The 18,762-nt window shown below is 37.7% G+C and overlaps 1 protein-coding gene across 1 annotated transcript in view; it reads left to right on the top strand.

The window, feature by feature from the left end:
• Window positions 1-18,762, top strand: part of KATNAL1 (katanin catalytic subunit A1 like 1) — a 216,334-nt gene that overhangs the window by 132,889 nt on the left and 64,683 nt on the right. Inside the window, exon 9 of the mRNA XM_053708475.1 lies at window positions 15,477-15,611. Coding sequence (XP_053564450.1) covers window positions 15,477-15,611 — 135 coding nt within the window. The remainder of the gene's footprint in view (window positions 1-15,476; window positions 15,612-18,762) is intronic.

An 18,762-nucleotide genomic window follows, 5' to 3' on the forward strand; every position in this document is an offset into this window, starting at 1 on the left:
AACACTTAATTTATTTATGTTAAACATTTTTTGCTGGCATGTAAAATCGTTTAATTTTCTGAGGTACTGGGTGAAAAAATGTTTTGGGCACTATTTTTCCACTTGGCAGTCGTTTTTATTTAATTTATGACAGTTTACTGATCTCTCTCACTGTTGTGTATGAGGGGGAGAGGCCTTTTTTGGCGCTTTTGCTACGCATCAAAAAATTCAGTCAGAAGTTTATTGTCTTCCCTGCATGATCCGGTTCATCTCTACAGAACTCAGGGGTCTTCAAAACTTGTTTTGAGGGAGGTAATCACTCACAGCAGAGCTGTGAGATTGTAGTTGACTGTGATAAAAAACGTTTATTTCTGTATTTTTTTTCTGCTATCAGGGTTAGTTATTCTTTGCTAATGGGAGCAATCCTTTGCTAAAAGTGTGTTTTTTACAAAGATTTGATGCTATAACTTTTCAGTTTATCAATTTTCAACTGTCATAACTTTTTCTGTGCTTCTTATAGGCACAGTACGTTTTCATATTATAGTAAATTACTTGAAAAGTATTTCCAAATTGCTAGTTTATTTGCTAGTGTGTTAAACATGTCTGATTCAGAGGAAGATATCTGTGCTATATGTGCTAAAGCCAAAGTGGAGCCCAATAGAAATTTATGTACTAACTGTATTGATGCTACTTTAAATAAAAGTCAATCTGTACAAATTGAACATATTTCACCAAACAACGAGGGGAGAGTTATGCCGACTAACTCGCCTCACGTGTCAGTACCTGCATCTCCCGCTCGGGAGGTGCGTGATATTGTAGCGCCGAGTACATCTGGGCGGCCATTACAAATCACATTACAGGATATGGCTACTGTTATGACTGAAGTTTTGGCTAAATTACCAGAACTAAGAGGTAAGCGTGATCACTCTGGGGTGAGAACAGAGTGCGCTGATAATATTAGGGCCATGTCAGACACTGCGTCACAATTTGCAGAACATGAGGACGGAGAGCTTCATTCTGCGGGTGACGGTTCTGATCCAAACAGACTGGATTCAGATATTTCAAATTTTAAATTTAAACTGGAAAACCTCCGTGTATTACTAGGGGAGGTGTTAGCGGCTCTGAATGATTGTAACACAGTTGCAATACCAGAGAAATTGTGTAGGTTGGATAAATATTTTGCGGTACCGTCGAGTACTGACGTTTTTCCTATACCTAAGAGACTTACTGAAATTGTTACTAAGGAGTGGGATAGACCCGGTGTGCCGTTCTCACCCCCTCCAATATTTAGAAACATGTTTCCAATAGACGCCACCACACGGGACTTATGGCAAACGGTCCCTAAGGTGGAGGGAGCAGTTTCTACTTTAGCTAAGCGTACCACTATCCCGGTGGAGGATAGCTGTGCCTTTTCAGATCCAATGGATAAAAAGTTAGAGGGTTACCTTAAGAAAATGTTTGTTCAACAAGGTTTTATATTGCAACCTCTTGCATGCATTGCGCCTGTCACGGCTGCAGCAGCATTTTGGTTTGAGTCTCTGGAAGAGACACTTGAATCAGCTCCATTAGATGAGATTACACACAAGCTTAAAGCCCTTAAGTTAGCTAACTCATTTATTTCGGATGCCGTAGTACATTTAACTAAACTTACGGCTAAGAATTCCGGATCCTGGTCAGCTGATGTTACTTCTAAATCTAAATTGCTTAATATTCCTTTCAAAGGGCAGACCTTATTCGGGCCCGGGTTGAAAGAAATTATCGCTGACATTACAGGAGGTAAAGGCCATGCCCTGCCTCAAGACAGAGCCAAACCTAAGGCTAGACAGTCTAATTTTCGTTCCTTTCGTAATTTCAAAGCAGGAGCAGCATCAACTTCCTCTGCACCAAAACAGGAAGGAGCTGTTGCTCGCTTCAGACAAGGCTGGAGACCCAACCAGTCCTGGAACAAGGGCAAGCAGGCCAGGAAACCTGCTGCTGCCCCTAAGACAGCATGAATCGAGGGCCCCCGATCCGGGAACGGATCTAGTGGGGGGCAGACTTTCTCTCTTCGCCCAGGCTTGGGCAAGAGATGTCCAGGATCTCTGGGCGTTACCGATCATATCTCAGGGATACCTTCTGGACTTCAAATCCTCTCCCCCAAGAGGGAGATTTCATCTGTCAAGGTTGTCAACAAACCAAATAAAGAGGCGTTTCTACGCTGCGTACAAGATCTTTTATTAATGGGAGTGATCCATCCGGTTCCGCGGTCGGAACAAGGACAAGGGTTTTACTCAAATCTGTTTGTGGTTCCCAAAAAAGAGGGAACTTTCAGGCCAATCTTGGATTTAAAGATCCTAAACAAATTCCTAAGAGTTCCATCGTTCAAAATGGAAACTATTCGGACAATTTTACCCATGATCCAAAAGGGTCAGTACATGACCACAGTGGATTTAAAGGATGCTTACCTTCACATACCGATTCACAAAGATCATTACCGGTATCTAAGGTTTGCCTTTCTAGACAGGCATTACCAGTTTGTAGCTCTTCCATTCGGATTGGCTACGGCTCCAAGAATCTTCACAAAGGTTCTGGGTGCTCTTCTGGCGGTACTAAGACCGCGAGGAATTTCGGTAGCTCCGTACCTAGACGACATTCTGATACAAGCTTCAAGCTTTCAAACTGCCAAGTCTCATACAGAGTTAGTACTGGCATTTCTAAGGTCGCATGGATGGAAGGTGAACGAAAAGAAGAGTTCTCTCTTTCCACTCACAAGAGTTCCCTTCTTGGGGACTCTTATAGATTCTGTAGAAATGAAGATTTACCTGACAGAAGACAGGTTAACAAAGCTTCAAAATGCATGCCGTGTCCTTCATTCCATTCAACACCCGTCAGTAGCTCAATGCATGGAGGTGATCGGCTTAATGGTAGCGGCAATGGACATAGTACCCTTTGCACGCCTACATCTCAGACCGCTGCAATTGTGCATGCTAAGTCAGTGGAATGGGGATTACTCAGACTTGTCCCCTACTCTGAATCTGGATCAAGAGACCAGAAATTCTCTTCTATGGTGGCTTTCTCGGCCACATCTGTCCAGGGGGATGCCATTCAGCAGGCCGGACTGGACAATTGTAACAACAGACGCCAGCCTACTAGGTTGGGGCGCTGTCTGGAATTCTCTGAAGGCTCAGGGACAATGGAATCAGGAGGAGAGTCTCCTACCAATAAACATTCTGGAATTGAGAGCAGTTCTCAATGCCCTTCTGGCTTGGCCCCAGTTAACAACTCGGGGGTTCATCAGGTTTCAGTCGGACAACATCACGACTGTAGCTTACATCAACCATCAGGGAGGGACAAGAAGCTCCCTAGCAATGATGGAAGTATCAAAGATAATTCGCTGGGCAGAGTCTCACTCTTGCCACCTGTCAGCAATCCACATCCCGGGAGTGGAGAACTGGGAGGCGGATTTCTTAAGTCGTAAGACTTTTCATCCGGGGGAGTGGGAACTTCATCCGGAGGTCTTTGCCCAAATACTTCGACGTTGGGGCAAACCAGAGATAGATCTCATGGCGTCTCGACAGAATGCCAAGCTTCCTCGTTATGGGTCCAGATCCAGGGATCCGGGAGCGGTTCTGATAGATGCTTTGACAGCACCTTGGACCTTCGGGATGGCTTATGTGTTTCCACCTTTCCTGATGCTTCCTCGATTGATTGCCAGAATCAAACAGGAGAGAGCATCAGTGATTCTAATAGCGCCTGCATGGCCACGCAGGACTTGGTATGCAGATCTAGTGGACATGTCATCCTGTCCACCTTGGTCTCTACCTCTGAAACAGGACCTTCTGATCCAGGGTCCCTTCAAACATCAAAATCTAATTTCTCTGAAGCTGACTGCTTGGGAATTGAACGCTTGATTTTATCAAAACGTGGTTTTTCTGAGTCAGTTATTGATACCTTAATACAGGCTAGGAAGCCTGTTACCAGAAAGATTTACCATAAGATATGGCGCAAATACTTATATTGGAGCGAATCCAAGAGTTACTCATGGAGTAAGGCTAGGATTCCGAGGATATTGTCTTTTCTACAAGAAGGTTTAGAAAAGGGTTTATCCGCTAGTTCCTTAAAGGGACAGATTTCAGCTCTGTCCATTCTTTTACACAAACGTCTGTCAGAAGTTCCGGACGTTCAAGCTTTTTGTCAGGCTTTAGCTAGGATCAAGCCTGTGTTTAAAACTGTTGCTCCACCATGGAGTTTGAACTTAGTTCTTAATGTTTTACAGGGTGTTCCGTTTGAACCCCTTCATTCCATTGATATCAAGCTGTTATCTTGGAAAGTTCTATTTTTAATGGCGATTTCCTCGGCTCGAAGAGTCTCTGAGTTATCCGCTTTACATTGTGATTCTCCTTATCTGATTTTTCATTCAGACAAGGTAGTTCTGCGTACTAAACCTGGGTTCCTACCTAAGGTGGTCACTAACAGGAATATCAATCAAGAGATTGTGGTTCCATCTTTGTGTCCTAATCCTTCTTCGAAGAAGGAACGTCTGCTACACAATCTAGATGTAGTCCGTGCCCTGAAATTTTATCTACAGGCAACTAAGGATTTTCGACAAACGTCTTCCCTGTTTGTCGTTTATTCTGGTCAGAGGAGAGGTCAAAAAGCTTCGGCTACCTCTCTCTCTTTTTGGCTTCGTAGCATAATTCGGTTAGCCAAGAGACTGCTGGACAGCAGCCTCCTGAAAGAATTACAGCACATTCTACTAGAGCTGTGGCTTCCACTTGGGCCTTTAAGAATGAGGCTTCTGTTGAACAGATTTGCAAGGCTGCAACTTGGTCTTCTCTTCATACTTTTTCCAAATTTTCCAAATTTGATACTTTTGCTTCTTCGGAGGCTGTTTTTGGGAGAAAGGTTCTTCAGGCAGTGGTTCCTTCCGTATAAAGAGCCTGCCTGTCCCTCCCGTCATCTGTGTACTTTAGCTTTGGTATTGGTATCCCAGAAGTAATGATGACCCGTGGACTGACCACACTTAACAGGAGAAAACAAAATTTATGCTTACCTGATAAATTCCTTTCTCCTGTAGTGTGGTCAGTCCACGGCCCGCCCTGTTTTTTATGGCAGGTAAAAAATTTTTGAATTATACTCCAGTCACCACTACACCCTTTGGCTTCTCCTTTCTCTTTGGTCCTTGGTCGAATGACTGGAGGTGACGTAGAGGGGAGGAGCTATATAGCAGCTCTGCTGGGTGAATCCTCTTGCACTTCCTGTTGGGGAGGAGTTAATATCCCAGAAGTAATGATGACCCGTGGACTGACCACACTACAGGAGAAAGGAATTTATCAGGTAAGCATAAATTTTGTTTTTCCTCAACAGAGGGCCAGATTACAAGTGCGCTAACTGCACTCAAAGTAAACAGACTACCTATTGTGAGAATCACTAATCTGTGTGCTCAAGGTGATATCCTATGCAAGGTGGACAGCTAGTATTTTTGTTTGGACTGCTGCCCTGACAGTCATCTGTAAAAATGTTTTTTATACATTTAAAATTATTGTTCCCTCGATGATTGTAAGATGTCCATGCCATTAGGCAACAAAGCAGATCCAAACGACAATGCTCTCTCCACCATACTTCATAGCTGCCGCACAGTTCCAAAATGGAAAAGAGTGAGGAAAACTCTCAAAAAGAACTGTCTGATATTGGACCACAACCAAATCTAAGAACAATGTTGTAAATTAAAAGATATATTTTACTTCAACATTTGTTTAAAATATGCGTTAAATAATCATATTAAAGGGATAGTAAACCCAATTGTTTTATTTCATGATTCAGATAGAGCATGAGATTTTAAGCACCTTTCTAATTTACTCATATTATCCATTTTTCTTTGTTCTCATGCTATCTTGATTTGAAAAAGCAGTACTGTAAGCTTTAGAGCCAGACCATTTTTTGTTCAGCACATGAGTAGCACTTGCTGATTTGTGGCTAAATGTAGCAAACCAATCAGCAGCTCTACCAAGGTGCTGAACTAAAAAATGGGCCGGCTCCTAACCTTTAATTACTGCTTTTTCAAATCAAGATTACATGAGAACAAAGAAAAATTGATAATAGGAGTAAATTAGAAAGTTGCTTAAAATTGCATGCTCTATCTGAATCATGAAAGAAAAAAATGAGGGGTTAGTATCCCTTTAATTACATACGTATATACATATATATATATATATATACACATAAATAGATATGTAGACATATAGAAGTGCATTGGAGCCCTTTACAGTTAAGTAAACATGAAAAAGCATATTTATGCAATATTCATTTTTAATAAAGGTTTTAGCTATGTATTTACTCTAAATATTTGACATTCCAATGTTACGCACATAGCAGAATGTTTTATGTATTTTTCAATAGATATTCCTATATATATCTGTAAATATATATATATCTATATATATATATATATATATATATATATATATATATATATATATATTTATATATGTATATAAAATCATATTTAGGGAATAAATGGAACATAATCCGTTAAGTGAAAAACATTGTAATGTGAAATATTCATATTTTCATGTCCTTTTTTTTTTTTTTTTTTTGCTCCATTGACTTCTATGGGGGATTACGTGAACTCGCACGCAATATTTAAGTTTACTTTCAACTCAGAATACCAGCGCAGCCCGGCGCGGGCAATAAGTTTACTTCAAGCACAATTATCCACTTGTAATCTGGCCCAATATATATTGCAGGGCTTTATGGCCCAGCTGGAGTCAGAATTCAGGTCATTTATTTAGTTGCCAATTTTTTGTTTATTTTCTTCTTAAATGGAAAGAGTCCACAGCTGCATTAATTTCTTCTGGGAATAAGAACCTGGCCACCAGGAAGAGGCAAAGACAACCCAGCCAAAGGCTTAAATACTCCTCTCACTCCCCTCACCCCCCAGTCATTCTTTGCCTTTCGTCCCAGGAGGATGGCAGAGAAGTGTCAGAATTTAAAAATTTTATTTTTGTCTCTTATGGAGGGTAGTACTCTTCGGCATGGGACAGGAGTTTTAAGTACTCCTGTCAGTCTCTCAGTGAGGGCTTGGATGAAAGTTAGAGTCCGGAGATGCAGGGAGTTTCTTTCTACGAAACCATCCCGACTCATATTAACAAACCCCTCAAGCAATCGGCGTTGTCGAACTTCGCTCCGCTGACTGCTTTCTTCTCTCAAGTCCATGGTGGAGGCGATGCTACTATCCATCACACTTGAAAGGCCATGTTCCTGTTCCACGGCGTTGATTCCGGTAAGATCATTTAATTTAACTTTTTTTGTGCCTCTGCTTGGCTACTTCTAGGGGGGTCCTTGAGAACAGTTGTTGCTCTTCCGGCATCATCCTTTTTCTTTAGGGGATATTCTACTCCCTATGGAGATAGAGTCCTTGCTTGGGACTTCTCCTGGATGGGAGGCAGAAAGGTGGGATTGGTTCCCCCAGGGGTCTTGTTGGCTCCAAGCAGACTTGTTGGGCCTTTATTTTGATAGATCCTTCGGTCTATGGCCTTGTTGTCTGCTTTCAGTCGGGTTGTACTTGTACTCTGTGGGGATGGCTGTGCTATCCTTATGCTCGTTCCTGTACCTGTTTCAGGATTCTTTGTTCCCCTGTTTTGGATCCCTGAGGCTGGGTTGGCCAGCTGGCTGTGGGTCTGCAGGTCAGGATGGACGAGTGATCTATGGAGCTGTGTTCGGTCACAGTCTCCTCTGGATGTGTGAGCTTTGTTGAGTCTACCCTGTTAACTTAGTCTGCTAGGGTATAGATTTTCCTTCAACTGGCTCCATTGATTTTAGAAGAGAATTTGCTCTTCCTTTGGGTTCTGAGGGTATACTCTTCTTCTCGGGGAGGGCCTCAATTGAGGTTTGTGTTCCCCTTTTTAGGGTCCTGTGTGCAGGTCAGGCGACTTAGGTTGCCTGGAGCGTGCCCTCTGTCTGGGGGTTGCTTTTGCGGTCAGTTTCTTACTTGACTGCTTCTTCTTCCTCACAAGTATCCTCTGTGTCGTCCTGTTATAGACTCTGTGTTTTCAAACTTGGGGTTCTCTCCTGGGTGCATTACACACTTTTTCATGGTCGAATGCCTTGCTATTCTTGACACTGGAAGGACTTTGCCTTTTCAGTTGCAATCCGTACTTGCAGGATGTTGATGAGACGTCTGTTCTGTCTCTGTGCCCGGTCTTATCCTGGGTTTCGCTTGGTATAGGCATGGCCTCCTTTCCTTGTTTGACCCCCTTTGGGCCTCTGTGAGCTGAACTCACTCGTGGAGGTGTTCTTTTTTGTATTAGGGGATGTGGTTATCTATTAATTTAAAATATCTCTACTTTCTACTAAATATAATATACTAAATCGCTATGGTGGTACCACTAAAACCAACACAGATAAATTGTGAAATAAACTCTATGAGGGGTCCTCCATTATTTGTCAAACAGTTTATTTAGGAATCAATATATGTTAATAATAAGATAAATATTTACAGGAAATCTATTTTACAGATACAGTCCACATTTTAAGATACAGGGCAACTTTTCTAAACTAACCCCAATTGTGCAATACTGCTACACAGAATATTATCCCAGAAATACTTAGCCAGATTCTCTGTGTCCAACATCATCCATCTTTTAGCAGGAGCAGGATAAAATAGAGAGACAGAGGCTCTGGTGTTACAGTATTTTATAACCCAATTCAAAAGGGAGTGGCTTATCAAATGTCACTCAAAAAGACCATTGGGTGTGTCTTTCTAGACTACACTAGACAAAAGAACTACTTGAATAAACCAGCTATGTGAATTGCCAGTTATAAAATCTGTGAGCTATATTCCAATATCCCTGTGATAAAAATGTCACCACATTCCCTCACTTTTTCTTCTCCTATGTTGCCCCGTTTTCTAGTTATACCCACTAGTACAGAAGAACACAGTGGGAGCAAAAACCTTACAGGAGAAATTCTCCCACCATCCCTTCGGAATCATTCCCTCTGCGATATGAGCTCTTCTGTACTTTCCTAGGACTGTCAATTCCTAATCTAACTTTATACAATTCATTAGAAAAATTAATTTAAAATTATACATAGAAACACAAAATCCTATGCTAAACCCTATTAGCAACATTTATACAATGGTCTTAAATATTGGGAAAAGTTCATGTATGAGTGTGTGAGTGTGGGTACACTAGATGGGTATGCGTGTAGTAAAATCTTTATTAAGAAAGTGTGAATTGTGCCTGTAAAACAAAAGTTATAATGGTTCACTGAAGTTCTTTGTTGTCATCTTTTGGCATCTGGTCCTTGCTTTTGGCATCTGGTCCTTGCTTTTGCTTTACCAAATCTCTCTCTTTGAACCACTTTGTTTTTTCCAAGACCCTCAAAGGAATGAAAAAAGATTAAAACCAGGCATATATTTACTTCACACTACAACCCTCCATCTGCAGTAGAAACCACATTTACAGTTATTAACTTTAAGTTGGAAAGTGCCTCTGTTATTGCATCATCCCACTCGCACCCTTACTTAACTTATGTTGCTTGATTTATATGATTATTTACCCCTTTATGCTATATATATATATATATATATATAATTATTTTGGCCTAATGCACCATTTTACATCTCCATTGTGATACATTATACTTATTTAATTTGTCCAATGTCACCATCATAGCTTCATGGTAAGATCAGTCCTGGAGACACCTGAAAAACAACAATCTATAATATGTGTTATTGGGGAAAACCTGGAAGGAAAGGTGAGAAGCCTTCTATCTTCATTGGTTTTCTTCCTGCAAGATAAGACTTCAGACTGTTTACATAGAAATGGTATTGCATGTGGCCTCCCAAAACTAATCACAATGGAGGTATCCGTTATTGTTTTTTTAGAAAGAGAATGCATCAATTAACTATACATTCTTAATATTGGCATTTAAAACTTAATAATGAAAAACACTTAAAATTATTAATTGAACTTAAAACTAAAGTACACATTACACGATACAAATGTACTGCAAACAAATATGCTTATAAAAAAAATGAATTATTTAATTTGAGCCCTCCAGCTCTGTCAGTTGCTTCTTTAGAAACCCAATTTGATCTCTCATTCTCCTGTTTTTTTTGTTTGAGTTCCCAATAACTTAAGTTGGCCTTATTGTTTATCTCATTTGACCTCAGCCTGCCATTTTTCTCCTCTGTTAATATCGCCATTTAAATTCCAGTCTCTCCAGTTTCCTGTATTTGATGCTCTACTATTCTGATATCCACAAACATTCCTTCTATTACCCCTCTCTGATTCCTGCCTGTGAATAGTCAGATTATTCTCCATTGACTGCTTCACTGCAGAATTTGCCTTAATGGTGTATGGGTGATAATTCCACCACTTCTCAGCTCTAGTGAGCACCATATGTAGGTTTGTGGAGTTTGGATCATACAGCTTTACAAACTCCTGACATTTTCTGGGGAGAGCTTCAAGTACCCTCTGTATGTGAGCTGGTGACCCCCAGACCATTTGGGTCTGTGGCTGGCGCAGCACACACCAAAATAAAACTCTTTTTGCTACTTCAAATGGCCCATCTAGTGGTCTCATGGTAATTTCACTAATCTCTTTCTCTAGACTAGTAAAATTGAAAAAGGTTTTAACTATCCTGCCAGCCTGATCACATATACTTGAATTGAATCCTAATAACCTGTTGGCATAGGGGCCCATGGCATCTTGAAGCAATTCTGTCCATTCCGGCATGCTCATACCTAATTTTATGGCTTTTTCAGTTCCCTTGTGAAACCAATGTGAAAAGTTATTAAAGCTGTTTGTGGGGATTGTGCCCCACCATTTCTTAAAAATGTCTTTATCTGCTACAGTCATTGGCCTAGTCTGATTTGAAAAACCTGTAGGAACTTTCAGGTTGTTAAAATTCTCAGAAATTATGACAGGGGCAATTGGAACAGAACTTGTGTTTTTAGTGGGGCCCATTTGCATTTTATCTTGTTTTACTACTTGTTTTGGCTCTTTCATTTGTGGCAGTAAGTTATCACTATCTGCATTGTTCCCAGAAATATCACTAATTATTTTTTCTTTTTGTTCAATTTTCATCTGTAACTCAGTAATTTTGTTTGAGTATTCGTTACTGATGTGTTCTGTTAATTTTAATTTACGTTGTAATTTACTGATCTGTATGGTGTTAGTTAAAGCAGAAAGCTTAATACAATCTCTGTCAGTCTGTGTGTTATCTAACTTTAATTTAAGGTCTTTATTTTGCTCTGTAAGTTCTCCAATAATGTCTGTTAATCTCTTTATAGTTGAAATCACTGCCTGCGCTATCATACATTTTCTTTTATTATTATTCATCTTTTTAAGAGTTAATACCTGTGTTAGTATATCTAAAACACTTTCACACTTGTTGTTTTTAGCTTCTGGGATGAGGAATGGACCATTATATTTATGAATGTAATTGTTAAAGTAATCACAGATTTCCTGTGAAATATAGTTTTTACCAGACATTTTTAACAGATAGCCGTTAGAACTAAAATAATAAAAAAAATATTTATATATATATATATATATATATATATATACTAGAATAGTGTGTCTCTCACAGCATAGTAGGTTTTTTTTTTTTTTTTTTTTTAAATGTTAACACAGGATGTACAAGATACCATTGAGATGCTAATTTTACACAACAAAGGACATAGCAGTTAAGCCATGTAGAAATGGTAGTAATTAGATCTGTTTATAAGCAGGTCAGCATTCCAGCAGAGGTGGTAATATAGTTAAATTTAGTTTTTCTAACCACTGCTCATTATTCTTTATTTTAAATCTGGGGAACAGACTATTGTGTGTCTCTCACAGCATAGTTTGCCAGACTATTTTAACTGCCCCAAATGCAAGGAATTATAATCACTATAGGGCAATGAAACACCAGACAAAACAGAAATTAAGCAGAACAAAATTAAAAAATTAAATATTGTTCTCTTTTAAAAGGTGTGAACCATCAATAATACTAACCTAAATAAAATAAATGAACAAAGCAAAGCAAGGAATACTTTTTACTGATATTTTCCCAAATTGAGGAAAAATTATAAAAATATTTTAAGTACAGGAAGATTCTATAGAACTTCTAAATGCTAATTTCAACTGTAGTTTTGGTTCCAGGATCTGCTCCAAACACAGGAAATGCAATTTTTTTACTTTGTTACCCAAAACAAAGCTTAATTAAACTGTAATTTCTTAACTTTAAATTCTACACAATTTCCCATACAATTCAGAATTAAATTTATATATAGGGCAAGCTACAGCTCTGGGTGTAACAGATTCACAGAAATTAATCCTTTGTAAAAAGAAATAAATAAAAAACCTTACTGTTGGCAGCTATTACATAGTACTGTAAAGCTTTTGTTTGTAAAAACATTTAGATGGGACCAACACAACACGTCTCTAAAATTCATTAGAAAACTGATAGAAAACTGGCTCAACAATAAAAGTATCCAGTTTCCAAAAACAAGAAAAATACAAGAGTTAAAGGGACAGTCTAGTATAATCAACTTCACAATTTACTTCCATCATCAAACTTGCTTTTTTTCTCTTGGTATTCTAAGTTAAAGCCAAACATAGGTAGGCTCATATGCTGATTTCTAAGCCTTTTAGGGTTGCCTCTTATCACATGCTTTTTTTAAAATCTCTTTTCAACACAAAGAGACAGAAAGTACACATGGGCTATATAGATAACACTGTGGGGGTTATTTAAGATTTAGTAAGCTACAAACAGCAGGCCTGCTGAAACCAACCATTATGTGCTTCCCCTATGCAAATGCAAATTTATACAGACCAGAAATGCAGGTTTTTTAAAGCCATGCTTTTCTTGAGAAACATACAACAGGCCTTTGAAACCAACCACTATTTGCGCTTTTTAAATAAAGTACTACATACAAAAACTTTGCTATAAAACACCAAATCTACATTTACTGCAGTTAAATTTAAAATAAATCAACATTCATTTGATTCCTGCAAAACTAAATGGCATATGGATTCGTCTACAACTTCATGGCCGCCAAAATGTGGTTATCTATTAATTTAAAATATCTCTACTTTCTACTAAATATAATATACTAAATCTCTATGGTGGTACCACTAAAACCAACACAGATAAATTGTGAAATAAACTCTATGAGGGGTCCTCCATTATTTGTCAAACAGTTTATTTAGGAATCAATATATGTTAATAATAAGATAAATATTTACAGGAAATCTATTTTACAGATACAGTCCACATTTTAAGATACAGGGCAACTTTTCTAAACTAACCCCAATTGTGCAATACTGCTACACAGAATATTATCCCAGAAATACTTAGCCAGATTCTCTGTGTCCAACATCATCCATCTTTTAGCAGGAGCAGGATAAAATAGAGAGACAGAGGCTCTGGTGTTACAGGATTTTATAACCCAATTCAAAAGGGAGTGGCTTATCAAATGTCACTCAAAAAGACCATTGGGTGTGTCTTTCTAGACTACACTAGGCAAAAGAACTACTTGAATAAACCAGCTATGTGAATTGCCAGTTATAAAATCTGTGAGCTATATTCCAATATCCCTGTGATAAAAATGTCACCACAGGGGACCTTTCGGTTTCCTTGGTTCTCCCTTGCCTTGTTTCCTTGGGGGTTTCAGCTGGTGTCTCCTTCGTTTGTGGAGATGAGCGGTGGAGGACTGTTTGTTGGGTGACGGTGTGTCTCCTAGAGGACTGTTTGCTCAGTCGAGTCCGTTTGCGGTCTCTAGTTTGGCTTCTGGACTAACTGCGAGTCAGTGTCATTGGGGCTTTTTCCTTTTCAAATTTTCTTGGCTTCGGACGAAGCTGTGTTTTTTCTTGGGTAGAGATTCAGGCTTGGTGCCCTCAGTATGGGCCGCCTACGTACCTCCCGTCTTGGCATTCAGTGTCCTCTATAGCTTGGGTATTGTTTTCCCAAAAGTAATAAATGCAGCTGTGGACTCTTTCCATTTAAGAAGAAAAATTATGCTTACCTGATAATTTTCTTTCTTTCTTTTCCTTTTCTTCTGATGGAAAGAGTCCACAGCTCCCCACCCGTAATTTTATGTGGGGCGTCCTTCTACTCTTCTGGCACCTTTCACCCTGATATTTCTTCTACTGTTCCTTGTTCCTCTGCAGAATGACTGGGGGATGAGGGGAGTGGGAGGAGTATTAAAGCCTTTGGCTGGGTTGTCTTTGCCTCCTCCTGGTGGCCAGGTTCTTATTTCACAAAAGAAATTAATGCAGCTGTGGACTCTTTCCATCACAAGAAAAGGAAATTATCAGGTAAGCACATTTATGTTTTTTAGTGTTATTTATCCCAATGGCATATTATACTCTCACTTAAGTTACTGTACTCAGAATATACAGTATGTTGGTGTATTTGTGATTTGGACCAAAAAGTGGCCCTTTTTTGTCCCCCAATATACCTCTTAATTTGTTATTTCCAGTACAGGTGGTCCAAGAGTGGTTACAAGTTTTCATTATGGGTTCTCTTTAGACTTTATCTTTTATTGTATTTTAAGGGTTTTTTGAATATCACATATATTGTGGGTTTGCATTGTAAACACTATTACAGTAGACATCTATAGTAATCACTGTAGACAGAGTATGTTTTACTTGTAAATGTTTTCATATGTATTCTTAGAGAATTGTCTCAGTAATTTTAGGCTTTTTCACCTTTTGTATTTTAACCACACAAAAAAATAAAAAAAAATGTAGACCTTTACATTGTATACTTCAGCGCAGACTTGTTACCAACCACTAGAGCTGCCTTATTTCTTTATACCACTATGATCTCAAATTACATTTATAAATGCATGATAAAGAGACATACAATTTCCTCTCTAATTTAGTCCTTTAAAGATTGAGACCTGCTAGGTGTAATATATTATATTCTGGCTTTTAAGAATAAATTACAACCATAGACAAGCTATGGGATTTAAGTGCAAGGATAATATATAAAGCCATTTGTAATCGGCATGTAAAAGCTCTACTTTAAATATACTTACAAGAAAAAGTGCTCTTAAAAATGATAATAAAAATGCAATACTTAAATGTAGAGGAACATTTTGTTTCACTGCATAATGGGATAGGCTGTTATACACATTTTGTTTCACTGCATAATGGGATAGGCTGTTATACACAGTGTTTTAAAGTTTATTGCATAAAATTGAAGATGTGCTTTTTTCATCAAAAAAGTGTTTCTTTTTTAATGCATCTCACCATTAATCTTTACCTGCTGAGTTTAGATGTCTTTTGCTGTAATGTGCAACTTGAGAATTAGCTTGGAACAGTCTGCTTTATGATAATATACTAAGATACACTCCCAAAGCAGGACCATAAAAGCAATTCTTTTAAGATTTACTGCTCAAGAGCCTCAACATTTTAGAGACATTCTATACAAGTAAGTTTTTAATAACGCCAACACTTTATGTATTGTCTAGTTTGTTAATTTAATTTTGCTAACTTGTCATTCGTTTTCTATTACCCCAGGTGTTGGAGGTGCCCTAGAAAATGACGATCCTACAAAAATGGTTATGGTTCTTGCTGCTACCAATTTCCCATGGGATATTGATGAGGCTTTACGGAGGCGATTAGAAAAAAGGATCTATATACCTTTACCCACAGGTATGAAAGATCATAGCAATATGTTTTAGTGCTTTAAAGCAATTACTGCATTGATTTTTAGATATGATTTTTTTTTCTTAAGCATATTTATAGATCCCTTTCCATAATAAATATTTACTTTGCTAATGTCCTAAAAAAACCTGTACATATCTTCCCTAAAGCTAAAATAGTAAGGGTAAATTAGCATAAATCTTTTTTACCCACTGCTGTGTTAATATTAAAGAAATTAGTCTTGCCTGAGGTTTGCATATAAATTGTTTGCTGGAGTGTTTAGCGTGGCTCTGTTTAGTTTAGCATTACATGACTAGCAGAGTAAAGTTTCTTCTTGTAATGAGCAGAATATTAAGGTTTCATAAACACTCCTTTACTTTTTCTCTTTTGCACTCTCTCTTTGCCATTCTCTACCATTCACTTAGTATTAGTATCTGTCTATCTATCTATCTATCTATCTATCTATCTATCTAACTATCTTAAAAAGACATGCAACCCAACTTTTTCTTTTATGGCTCGGATAGATAGATACCTTGTTAAACAACATTCTAATTTACTTTTATTATCAATTTTGCTTCATTATCTATGTATGCTTTGTAGAAGGAGGTGCAATGCTGCACTGGGAGCTAACTTTTTAACAAAGGACACCAAGAGAACTAAGACAATTAGATATGAAAAGTAAATTGGAAAGTTGTTTAAAATTGAATGCTCTTTCTGACTCATGAAAGAAAAATTTGGGGTTTTATGTCCCTTTAATGAATTAATAAATTTAAGGAATATATACTTTCTGGAGTCTCTTTCAAATGTGAAAAGATGAATTAAACATATAGATTAAATACTATTTGCCCATACAAAGTAATACCAACCACCAACCAATTGCAAATTAGTTATAAGCTAAATATAGAGTAGTCTCCCATAACCTTATTACTAAATTACTCCATAAACAAATCTATTGTACATAATAATCCAAATTAATTATTTTATTAACTCATGTGTTTAGATGCTGTTCTGTATACTCATAGCAGCTTCAAAGCTAAGATACCAGAAAATCAAACCACATAAAAAAGCTGCCATAAACTATGAGCAATTCCATGTGTTGTAGTGAACGTAAATAGCAAACAAAAAAGATAAGTTATATTTGAAATTATTTCCTCCTTCTTAACTTATTAGTAGATGCTATTATGTTGTTATTAAATCTTGTAGTGATTTAGCTGACAAAAAAACAACTTAAAAACCATTTAAGGATATGGATTTTAAAGACAGCATTCCATATAAACTATGTTTGATTATTGTGTTCTTTGAGTATTGTGATCTAAAACCCCCCAGCAAAGAACAGATCTAATCAAATTTAATAAGTTCTACATTCTCTATTTTTAAAACAACTTGATTTTGAATAATAATAGTTTTATAATATGGCTGATGTTTGTTACAAGTGTGTCTATTTGTATTTTTTCTTAATACATAAGTGCCTGTTTACCATGTGTCCCTACAATGGAACCAAAATGAGAGGACTGTAGAATGTTGCATTAGAATTGTAACTACAGAGCACATTCATTGATTAACTTCTGGTTTATAAGGTGGTGCATTTTTTTTACTAATTCATGATATAATTGTATAATTTTTTATATTGTCATTTTTGTTTGGTTTGAATCAGTATACTACTGTGGTCAGACATAAATGCTTTGCCCCAAGTTATACTTTTTATATGAAGGTTGATTACAATATGTGAAATGTATTATATAGATACACTGTTTGTATTTAGTGCATTATATATGCAATTTTAACCAACTTTCAAATGTACTCCTATTATCATTTTTTCTTCGTTCTCTTGCCATCTTTATTTGAAAAGCAGGAATCTAAAGCTTAGAAACCGGACCATTTTAGGTTCAGTACCTTGGATAGCACTTGCTTATTGGTGGCTACATTTAGCCACCAATAAGCAAGCATAACCCAGGTTCTGAACCAAAAATGGGCCAGCTCCTAAGATTTACATTCCTGCTTTTCAAATAAAGATAGCAAGAGAACAACGAAAAATGTATAATAGGAGTAATTTAGAAAGTTGCTTAAAATTGCATGCTCTGACTCATTAAATAAAAAATTAGGTTTTAGTATCCCTTTAAATATAGTAGTGCAGTATGTAGCTCTGCTGTTGGTTGACAAGTGTTCTGTTTTGAACAGAGAAGAGTTTGACCTCTCGCTTTACTCCCCACCTGTATGAGTTTTCTTTCCCAAACATATTTGCTTTTTTCTAACGTATCAGATACTTGACACATAAGAACATCACTTTTTTGCTATATACTGTGGGTAAAAATGGACTGTAGCCATGTCGTTAGTGGGGTTATTCTACACCAGGGGTGCCCAATAGGTAGATTCTACCAGTAGATCCTGAAGACACTGCTGTTAGATCGCGGCCGATGTGGTCAAGTTCTACAATCTCAAAACTAGGGCGTGAGTAGAGTATGGTTGCTAGGGATACCGCTTTATCTACCGCAGTGTGTGAAGCGGCAGGTCATTAAACAGTCTGATGGTCGAACACGAAAAGTGCTGCAGGATTGGATCTTGAGGGACATTGATGTCAACCAATCAATGTAGCCGGCCAATTTTTAGTTGGTAGATCTCGTTGAAGTGGTCATTTGAAAAGTAGATCCCAACACAAAAAAGTGTGGGCACCCCTGTTCTACACCAAAGACGATAAGGATCCCTAGTAACAAGAATTCTTGGTGACTAACCAAGAATGTGGATCAAGATACTTTCCTAAATTTATTTTCCTATGCCTGATAATAAATTAAAATATTCTGCAATTTATGACCCTACTGAGCCCCAAATGTGCACATCTATTGCTCTTCTCAGTGTGTATATAACACGCTTGTTCTCCATATGTAGCATATGGCTTAGTTGCATGCAGTCAATCTTCTACGTACCTTTAAACTATAACTATAGTAGTGTACAAGCATAGGATTAAAAAAAGTTATTTCTAAATACTGAAAATACACAAAAATAACAAATACATTTTTACAGCAAAACAAATTGAAACAAAACTATGAATGTTTGATATGAGCCAACAGCAAGAGGGGCAGATTATATACTCCTGACAGCAGCTTGTCACTCAGGTGCTACCCAGTCATTAAAGGGACAGTTTACACCAACTTTTTCTCCCCTT

The sequence above is a fragment of the Bombina bombina genome, chromosome 3, assembly GCF_027579735.1.
Source record: "Bombina bombina isolate aBomBom1 chromosome 3, aBomBom1.pri, whole genome shotgun sequence".
NCBI classification, from domain to species: domain Eukaryota; kingdom Metazoa; phylum Chordata; class Amphibia; order Anura; family Bombinatoridae; genus Bombina; species Bombina bombina.